Source organism: Hydra viridissima, unplaced genomic scaffold (genome assembly GCF_058129835.1).
Source record: "Hydra viridissima isolate aposymbiotic clone 2 unplaced genomic scaffold, HvirCarnegie_v1 scaffold_10, whole genome shotgun sequence".
NCBI lineage: Eukaryota > Metazoa > Cnidaria > Hydrozoa > Anthoathecata > Hydridae > Hydra > Hydra viridissima.
In genome coordinates this window covers 16040001-16050430 of record NW_028324309.1, presented here as the reverse complement: position 1 = coordinate 16050430, position 10430 = coordinate 16040001, and the positions used below count along the sequence as shown (strand labels likewise).

The following is a 10430-nucleotide window of genomic DNA, read 5'->3' as shown; positions in this document are numbered from 1 at the left end:
GTAGCATGGTCAAGTTCGGACAACTGGGGAGTGAAGGCTTTCCTTAAATAGCGCGCGAAAATGATTTTTGAAGAGTTTTTAATAAAATTTGAAAGAAAAACCCAGCAATTTAAAGTAATTTTTTAAGGGAAAACTTTGCATGTAATTATAGCGTTACTTGTGAATAATTATGTGCGTAAAGCAGTGGCGTACCTAGGGTAAATAGCGCCTGGGGCAAACACCGATCTCGCGCCCCTCCTCCCCCACATAAAGTACTTAATTACAATTTTTTAATAAATGATAACACAAACTTTATTTTATATAATATATTTATCTTATATAATATATTATTTCTTAATTTATTTTATATAATTCTCGCTTATTGTATTGCAACCAAGCCTCTTTTGCGCCCTTTCAGGTTGGCGCCCATGGCACGTGCCCTGCCTGCCCTACCCTAGATACGCCACTGGCATAAAGGATATGTCATTAAGATATGTACCAGAAAAAATCTGCGCGTGTTCTGATGTGGTGTTTACGGAAACCGTACATCATTTAAAATAGCTAATCGTTTTAAAATGTGATTGTATTAATGTTGTTCAAAATTTAAACAACTCTGTTATTAAAACAATGAGCTTTAATTGAAATATCATCAAATCAAGATAAGAAGCGAGAAAAAATTTTGCATTTTCTCGTTGAAAATCCTGGTGTATCAAACAAAACAATTTCTAAAGAGCTGCTGGTTGCTTTGAGAACTGTGCAGAGCGTTGTGAAACGATTTAAGGACACTGGTACAATCATAAGAAAATCAGGAAGTGGAAGAAAAAAATGTTTTGTTAGACGAGATCTTGGTAAAAAGGTAAAAGATGCCTTAGACAGAAAACCGGAGATTTCTGTTCGAACATTAGCGAATAAATTTAAGACAAGTGCTTTCACTATACAAAGAGTAAAGAGAAATTGTGGTTATAAATCTTATAAAAAGAAAAAAGTTCCTCGTCGTGAAGAAAAGCAAGAAAATGTCGCAATTCGATGTTCAAAGCTGCTCTATAAAAAATTATGTGCTAAATAATCTTGTTTGATTATTGACGATGAAACTTATTGTGCTGCATATTTCCGATCTCTTCCAGGACACCAATATTATTCAGCAATTAATCGCAAGAAACTGAATTCCAAATATAAATGCATTGGAATGCAAAAATTCGCAAAAAAATTCTAGTTTGGCAAGCAATTTGTGAATGTGGTGAAAGACGCTCTTGTTTTGTGACTACGGGAACAATTTACACCAAAATATACATAAAAGAATGCCTCTAGAAACGTCTTTTGCCGTTTTTAAGAACACACACGGGTAACCCGTTATTTTGGCCCGATTTAGCATCATGTCACTACTCTGGGACAACTCTAAAATGGCTTAGAGAACATAAAGAAGATTTCGTTGAAAAACACTGCAATCCACCAAATTGTCCCGAACTACGTCCTAACGAAAGATATTGGGCTCTTGTCAAAGGAAAACTAAGGTTCAATGTAAAAGAAGCCAAAAACATTAAAGAGTTCAAAAATAAATGGATGAGAGCTACCAAGAAAGTCCAGCCGAAGACTGTGCAAAAGCTGATGTCGAGTGTAAAACGCAAAGTGCGTGCGTTCTCACCTACAAAACTTCACAAACTTTCTTAAGTGAAATTTAAAAATATTGATATATATGTACTTTCAAAATATACATAACATTCAATATCGAAACACAATAGTTAGATAAATATCCTTTATAATACCCGCGCAGATTTTTTCTGGTACATGTCTTATAGCGTTACTTGTAAATAATTGTATGTGTGAAAAGATGTGTGAATGCCTTATAGCATTACTTATAAATAATTGTATTTGTGAAAAGATATGTGTGAATGCCTAGGGAATGCCTACTTGTAAATAATTGTATGTGTGAAAAGATATGTGTGAATACCTAGGGAATTAATTTGTATATAAATTGTGTTGAATTTTACAAAGATATATCGGCGTTTACGCACAACTAAAAAACGATCTTTTTTATGCAAAACTACAAGCTATTTCGGCGAAATGGCGACTAAACTTGATTTTAAGTTAATTCCAGAGTTTAGTGAAAACGATCAACAGTCAGTTGCGGAGTGGCTGGAAAAGGTTGAATTGGTATGTAAAATAATTGGCGTAACCGATCTGGCACGTGTGGTTCCTCTCCGTCTCACTGATGGTGCATTCGTAGTGTATCAACAGTTAGCAGAGACTGATAAAGAAAATTTTAAGAGAATAAAGGAGGCTTTGCTTGAAGCTTTTGCCGTTGATGCATTCACAGCCTACGAGCAGTTTGTAACGAGAAAGCTGAAACATAGAGAAGCAGTTGATGTTTATTTGGCAGAACTACGAAGATTGTCTACCCTAATTGGTGGGCTACCAGACAAAGCAATCGCGTGTGCCTTTGTTGCTGGGCGCCCCGAGGAAGTTCGACGGATGCTGAGATCGAGTTCTCGTATGGACGATCTTACAACTGTTATAATACTTGCGCGAGCAAGGACTCTGATGATCGAGGAACGGAACAAAGGGATGGTGGAAAAATTTGCTGTAGCTGCAATGAAAAGTAGTGATCCGAGGTTGCTCGGATCACTACTTTTCATTGTGTTTTTAGAAGATAAAACACAATCAGTGTGCTATGAGTGCAAACTTCCCAATCACTTTGCGAGAGATTGTCATTTAAGAAGACATAATTATCGAAACAAGTCAAGTAGAAGACGGGAGTCAAGCGATGTGCTGTATTACTCGTGTCAAGAGTATGGACACATATCAAGAATGTGTCCAAAAAACGGAGTGAGGGAGAAGACATCTGCGCCAGTTCTCTCCCTAAACAATCAATAATGGCGTTACCTACCATGCTCTTGGATATTAACGGTGTATTTCAGGATGTGCTAATTGACTCAGGATGTACCTACTGCATCATCTATAAAAAATGTGCGACAAAAATAACGAAGAAATAATTAGCGTGGTAACTGTAAATGGACAACAACCGCAGTGCGAAGGTGTTAGCCAAACTCGAATCACCGCGCCAAATGGAAATACAGTGTGTGTGGAAGCACTTGTGGTCAATTTCAAACCACTGGGTTTTTGTTTCATAAAGGGTATGAATGGAATAGTGGCATTTGGTGGAGTATCGATTTCTGCAACGCGGGATGTTTGCTTTATGAAAAAAGAAGCATGTTTACTTGGTCTAAAAAGCGATTTGTCAATAGATGTTCATGATATGAATATAACGGCTCAGGATTTCACAGCTTCATTTGAAAAGAAAAATAGAGAATGGATAATTGCGTGGAAATGGAATACCAAACCTAAAAATCTGGTGAATAGAATTGCTGAATATATCATCCCCATCGGTATAAAACACGCTTACGAAAAAGAAATTGAAGGGTGGATAGAGAAAAAATGGCTGCAAAAGTACGAAGCGAAAAAACACGGTCCAGTAAAAGGTTTGGTTCCACTTATGGCAGTGGTGCAGCAAAACAAAGGGAAAGTGCGACCAGTGTTAGACTTCAGGGAGCTGAACACGTTTATTGAACCATTTACGGCGAACACGGATGCATGTGCTGACAAACTTCGAGACTGGAGACGGCTTGGAGAAAATATTTCAATTATTGATTTATCTTTGGCCTACATGCAACTCAAAATCAGCGAGGAACTCTGGGCTTACCAAACTGTTGTGTTCCGTGGACAGAGGTTTTGTTTAACACGTTTGGGATTTGGCCTGAACGTTGCGCCCGTCATAATGAAAGCAGTTTTGGACAAAGTTCTATCGCAAGACGAAAAGATCTGGAAGGGAACATCATCATACATTGATGATATTCTTGTAAATGAAGACATCGTATCAGTGTACTTGATCATTTGGATATGTATGGACTACATTGTAAGTACATTTGCACTGATTCAAAAGCAGTATTACATTGGGTCACCGATGCACTGACTGGAAAATCCAGATTGAAGACAAAGGTTTCAAACGAAATGGTGATTAGAAGACGGCTTCAGACCATTACGAATATTGTGGACGATTACAAACTCAGAGTGGATATTAAACTAGTACCCTCGGAGTCTAACTTAGCCGATGTACTTACTCGAGTGCCTGGAAGTTGGTTGAAAATGATCGATAAGCCCACTGAATCTCCCAAAGAAATAAACCATGTTCATAAGTCCACGGGACATTATGGTGTGAAGAGAACATTATATTTTGTTCGTAGAATTGACCCATCAGTAAGCAGGGAAGAAGTCAGGCAAGTGGTTGAAAAATGTGTTGCCTGCCAATCAATTGATCCAAGTCCGATAAAGTGGCGGAAAGGGAAGATCGAAGTAAAAGGGACGTGGCAACGGCTTAGTATGGATATAACTCATTATGAGGGGCAACATTTTCTTACCCTGATTGACTGTGGGCCTTCACGATATGCAACATGGCGCCATCTTAAAGACCAAACTAGTGCATGTGTCATTCAGGAATTAAACGCAATCTTTCTTGAACGAGGCGGTCCAAACGAAATTCTAACGGATAATGATACAGCATTTCGAAGCACATTATTTTCGAACAAATTTAATGAACAAATGGAACGTTAAACTTCGCTTCAGGTGCGCTTACGTTCCTTCAGGGAATAGAATTGCAGAACGGTGCCATCGAACAGTGAAAAGAACGGCGAAGAGAGTTCCGTGCAGCATACCCGAGGCAGTTTATTGGTATAACGTCAGCCCAAAAGACTATTGTAAGTCATCTACAACACCCGCAAATAAATTATACCATTACGAAATTAGAGTTAGAGGAATTGACGACGATAAAAACGCATATGAGCCTCATGAGAAGATCACCAACAAGTTTAAACTTGGCGATGAAGTATGGGTAAAGCTCCCGGACAACCGATGTGACTCTCAATACAAGATTGGGAGAATTACAGGAATCATTTCGGAGCAAACGGTAGAAGTGGACAAAGTATGCCGACACATACGCAACCTAAGACCCGTCAGAGTTGATAACAAGTCGAATGAGGATCTAGAAGATGATGAAGAACTGTGCGTTGTGTTGCCTGAAGACAAGACAAACCAGACGCCAATGTTGCGAAGAAGCACCCGAAAAAGGATGGCACCTGAGCGATATAGTCCGTGAGGTGAAGAGGTCGTTATGACCAAGGAGGAGTGTAATTATAGCATTACTTGTGAATAATTATGTGCGTAAAGGATATGTCATTATAGCGTTACTTGTAAATAATTGTATGTGTGAAAAGATATGTGTGAATGCTTAGGGAATGCCTACTTGTAAATAATTGTATGCGTGAAAAGATATGTGTGAATACCTAGGGAATTAATTTGTATATAAATTGTGTTGAATTTTACAAAGATATATCGGCGTTTACGCACAACTAAAAAACGATCTTTTTATGCGAAACTACATTGCTCTAATACAAATTTAGCATTTTAAAATTTATGCATTTCTTAGCTGACCCTTAGACATCTATGCTTCTAACTTCTTTCTGTAATTTTTTGAAACTAGGATACTATATTTGTTAATGATTATAACTGGATGATTCTTCGAAAAATTCCTGTATAAACTTGATATTTCGTTTAGAACAGTAATTTTGAGTGAACCGGTTTTTAAGAAAGAAACGAACACCTGAAAGCTTTAACTATTTTCAAATGAACAACTCCATCCTAAACTCTTTTGTCCATATCTGCGAGGACAGGAAATACCTGAAGATTATAAAGTATTTTTAATTTTTCAGCATATTCTTTAGTACCACTATGACTAAAAGTGCTAACTTAGATACCAAGTATGGTGATTTAGACTTTAAGCTCTGCCCTTGCTTGTCATCATAATGCTCTTTAAGTTCAAAATGGGTACTTAGAGTCACTAGATGCTTTTTAGAGCTTGACAAGATAAGTCAATCCTCGAAAAACTTAAGACCAAAGAGAATGGTAGTTTTATAGAAGATTTATTCAAATTTCGTATTACTATTAGTATTTTTGCTTATTGCTCAACTTGCCTCATATAGTTGCTCAAGTTACCCAATGGGGTAAGTTGAGCAGCCCGTTTGTTTTAAGGCAATATCTTCTAAAGCAAATCTGAAAAAAATTTTTTTCTTTTTCTTAACTAATTTAAAGCAGGTTGCTGATCTAACAGTGAAAAAATTATGTATATTGGACGCACCGTTCAAGAGATTTGCTAGATTTTGCGAAAATTGCACAACTAGCTCTATCTTACCCAGAACTTTAAAAAAATAAACGCTGTATGAGTAAATTTAAATGGCTCTTGTTTGAGCTTTAAATGATTATTTTAACAAATTACTTTTACAGTGAATTTTAGTAAAAACCCACTTTGTGCTGTTCATTTTTGAAAACGGTCTTTCATTACCTGCAATAAAGTGAGCTTATAAAAAAAGAAAAAAAGTGCACAGGGAAGGGGGGGGGGGGGGGAGGGAGGGAGAGGGAATGGTTGCAAAAGTAAAGTAGCGCCCTTGCATTTTCCGTTCTCTAAACTATAATTTAATACTAAATCATAAAGTATAAAATTCTATACTCTGGAATTTTATGCTATACGTATTAAATAATGTTTCAATAATTTGAACCATTTTGATTTGAAGTTAATTTGTTATGTTTATTATTAATTCAATTAGATACTTGGCAAATTGTTTCACATTTTTTTATCAGATTGGATTAAGTTAAGATTGGCAACATTAGTTACATTAATTTTGCAAATTGATAGAGTTAGTTTACTATGGCTATTTGTCAGCGCTACACAAATTAAATGTATTAATTTGGTAAAAATCGTAATTTTTTTTTAGATGGTTAGTTTTTTTATAGTATAAATTAATCATCACAAAAAAATATTTTTTTGTTAAGTAACCAAATTCTAAAAAAAAAATCGTTAACTTTTGTTGTATATCAGCACGAAAAAAAAAACTTTTCCAACAGGAAAAATCAATTGTCAAATCAATTGTTAGGGTAATCAAAATAAGACAAGAAAAAGATACATACATACATAAATACATACATACATACATACATACATACATACATACATACATACATACATACATACATACATACATACATACATACATACATACATACATACATACATACATACATACATACATACATACATACATACATACATACATACATACATACATACATACATACATACATACATACATACATACATACATACATACATACATACATACATACACACATACATATATACATATATACATATTTACATGCAAGCATGCATGCATACATATAAACATACATGCATGTATGCATGCGCATGTGCATGCATTATGCAGGTTAGTATTCCTTTATAATTTTGTTGTAATAGTAAAACTATAACAACAAAGTTATAAAGGAAATCATAACAGCTAATACTAAATATTGTTAAAATAATCTTAATTTTGTATACTTTATCTTGTACAGTGCATTAACCTTCCTCCTCCCTCCTCCCTCCCTCCGTAATGTTTTTGTAATGAGTAATTAAATCATTTTATTCATAAAAGGTCATTATCTAAAGTTGTTTGGTTGTATGTATGTATGTATGTATGTATGTATGTATGTATGTATGTATGTATGTATGTATGTATGTATGTATGTATGTATGTATGTATGTATGTATGTATGTATGTATGTATGTATGTATGTATGTATGTATGTATGTATGTATGTATGTATGTATGTATGTATGTATGTATGTATGTATGTATGTATGTATGTATGTATGTATGTATGTATGTATGTATGTATGTATGTATGTATGTATGTATGTATGTATGTATGTATGTATGTATGTATGTATGTATGTATGTATGTATGTATGTATGTATGTATGTATGTATGTATGTATGTATGTATGTATGTATGTATGTATGTATGTATGTATGTATGTATGTATGTATGTATGTATGTATGTATGTATGTATGTATGTATGTATGTATGTATGTATGTTAAAGACACTTATCCAGGTTATTAGAAGGTAGTGGTTGGGGACTGAATTATAAGCGTAAAATTACATAAACTCAGGTGGAACAATAGAAGAAGTTATCATTCAAGAACCAGTTTGCGAAATTGGTTCTTGAATGATGACTTCATCAATTTTTTCACCTCTCGAAAAACCAATACTGCAAAAAAACTTTAATTTTTATTTTGATTCAAGTATAATAATTAATTTTGTATATTTTCGCATTTCAAAAACTGTATCATCTATTTCGTTATATGACTTATGTAAAGGTTTTTTTAGACTTGTTTTTGTTGTGGCTCTTTTTGATATGCTTCCGAAATCATCGCATGGAAATTTACGACGGCTGGTTGCAAAAAAAAACTCACTGATGTTTTGATTTTTGTTCTAAAAAAAATGGTGCGGAAAACGAATAAAAGTCATATAATCCTTTAAGTATAAATAATTTTTAAAACATAGCATCAACTGAAGCTTCTTTAAAGAAAAAGTTAAAAAATTTTTTGTTTGTTTTTTTTTTAATCTTTTCCCTCTTATCAAAGCAGTGCAAAAATAAGCTCAGCTAAAAATAAAAATATTTTGCAAATAGCCTAGCAACTTTTAATTCAAACTGATTCCACATGCGTACTTTCATTACTTTCGGAAAAAAATTATGTCTACAGATTTAACGATTTAAATTTTTTTAGTTATTGCGTAAATGGGTCTTAAATGAGATATTTAAAAGTTGAATATCTTGACCACTTTGAATGTCCACATCTCTCCGGGAAAATTTTTTCATTTAGTTTTTCAACTTTTTTTTCAACAAAATCAAAGAATTATGGTTGATTATTATCCGTAAAAAGTTATGAATGAAAGTAAAACAAACAGATATTAATAAATTATATCTTAAAAAAAATATCCGATAAAATTTCGGACACTTATTGTATTCCAATTGATTTTATAACTTATTTTGTGAAAGAACGAAAAGAGGTCTTTTTGGTCTTGACCAAAATAATCGACAGAACAGAGGTAGCAGATTCAAACTAATTAAACTATTTACTATAAATGTTTTAGACTATAAGTGTTTTTGCAATTATTTTTCCTTTTTTCTTTCCCTTTCGTTTTCTCTTTCGTTTTTTTTCTGTGAGTTTGTTATTGTTCGTTCATCTCATTAGCTAATATTCGTTGTTATCTTTTCTAAGTTTGTTATTATTGTTCGAGAAGTATTTGTCGGTTAAAGCTATTTTTTTAGAACCTGTTTAAAAAAGTCTCGGTCCAACAAAGCATTAGTGAAATTATAGACTGACTTGTCAGTTGTATATACATATAATTTTTAAATTTAATTATGATATAGGAGACTCAAATGATTTTTAATTAAAGAGGATTTTTTTTGTTTTTTAACGTCATAGCGACGCTGCTAAGCAAAATGTCTATTTTTGTTTATCCACACAAATATTATCAAAACCTTGAGCTTGACAACTCACTTAGTAGAAACAAAGAATATTAAATAAGTTGGAGTTGCTAAGTTTATTTACAACTCCCCGCTTAATTTCATTAAAAAAAAAAAAACGTTAATGACATCTATTTATATATCGTCATAAAAAAGGATCATACAAATAAAAATTCAAAATAAAAATTTTTAAATTTATTTCGTATATCTCTTTGTCAATGGGGATTAAAAGTTTTAAATTTCAAGACTCACAATAATTGAGAAAATTAAGAAGACAATCCAAAATAAAAATGTAAAGGAAATTTTCTCCTAGAAGACTCTTACTTTTCCTGCCAAATTCATTCTATGAGCACCTTGCAGGTTTTATGCTAATATGTGTGTGTATATATATACATATATAAATATATATATACATATATATATATATATATATATATATATATATATATATATATACATATATATATATGTATATATATATACATATATATATATATATATATATACATACATATATATATATATATATATATATATATATATATATATATATACATATATATATAAATATATATATATATATATATATATTTTGGATTTGTAACTAAAAACTTTTGTTTTTTTGTAACAAAATAAAAAACAACTTTCTCAAATTTATTTAAAAAAATTTTCTACAATAAAAGTTCATGAAAAAAGTACCAGCAGTTTTAAGAAATCCCTATTTACTTCAAGTCATTATTTGTATTCATTACAACTCTTTATTATACCTTTCTATTGCATCTGTTTGTTGCATCTATGCATTCTTTATATGGTGTACCTATTCACCAGAAATCTATTTATCAGATTTAGATTATTATTAGAACCTTATAGAGTTTCTCTCGCTTATCTCCATTGGAAAATTAAGACAATTAAAGATTATAGCTTACCAACATTGCTTGTGCCAGGGAATTTATTTGCGACATATCTTTGAATAATCAATCGTTATAGCATCGTCGTACATCAATCGTTGTACCTCGGACTGAATTTTCAAGGTA

The 10430-nt window shown here is 32.7% G+C and overlaps 2 protein-coding genes across 4 annotated transcripts in view; both read left to right on the top strand.

Annotated features, from left to right (window-relative positions):
* Positions 1 to 3984: 3984 nt before the first annotated feature.
* Positions 3985 to 5125, top strand: LOC145181326 (uncharacterized). The gene is made up of 2 exons (XM_090101064.1): positions 3985 to 4540; positions 4617 to 5125. The coding sequence occupies exons 1-2, from the start codon at positions 3985 to 3987 to the stop codon at positions 5123 to 5125; spliced, it is 1065 nt and encodes a 354-aa protein (XP_089957190.1).
* A 4404-nt stretch (positions 5126 to 9529) lies between these two features.
* Positions 9530 to 10430, top strand: part of LOC145181058 (uncharacterized) — a 9961-nt gene continuing 9060 nt past the window's right edge. The window contains exons 1-2 of one of the 3 annotated variants that reach the window (XM_090100145.1): positions 9530 to 9771; positions 10240 to 10427. The gene's annotated coding sequence lies outside the window, so the exon portion shown is untranslated. Of the gene's footprint in view, positions 9772 to 10239; positions 10428 to 10430 lie in introns of those variants that run through there. The other 2 variants (XM_090100146.1, XM_090100147.1) reach the window with 2 other exon arrangements.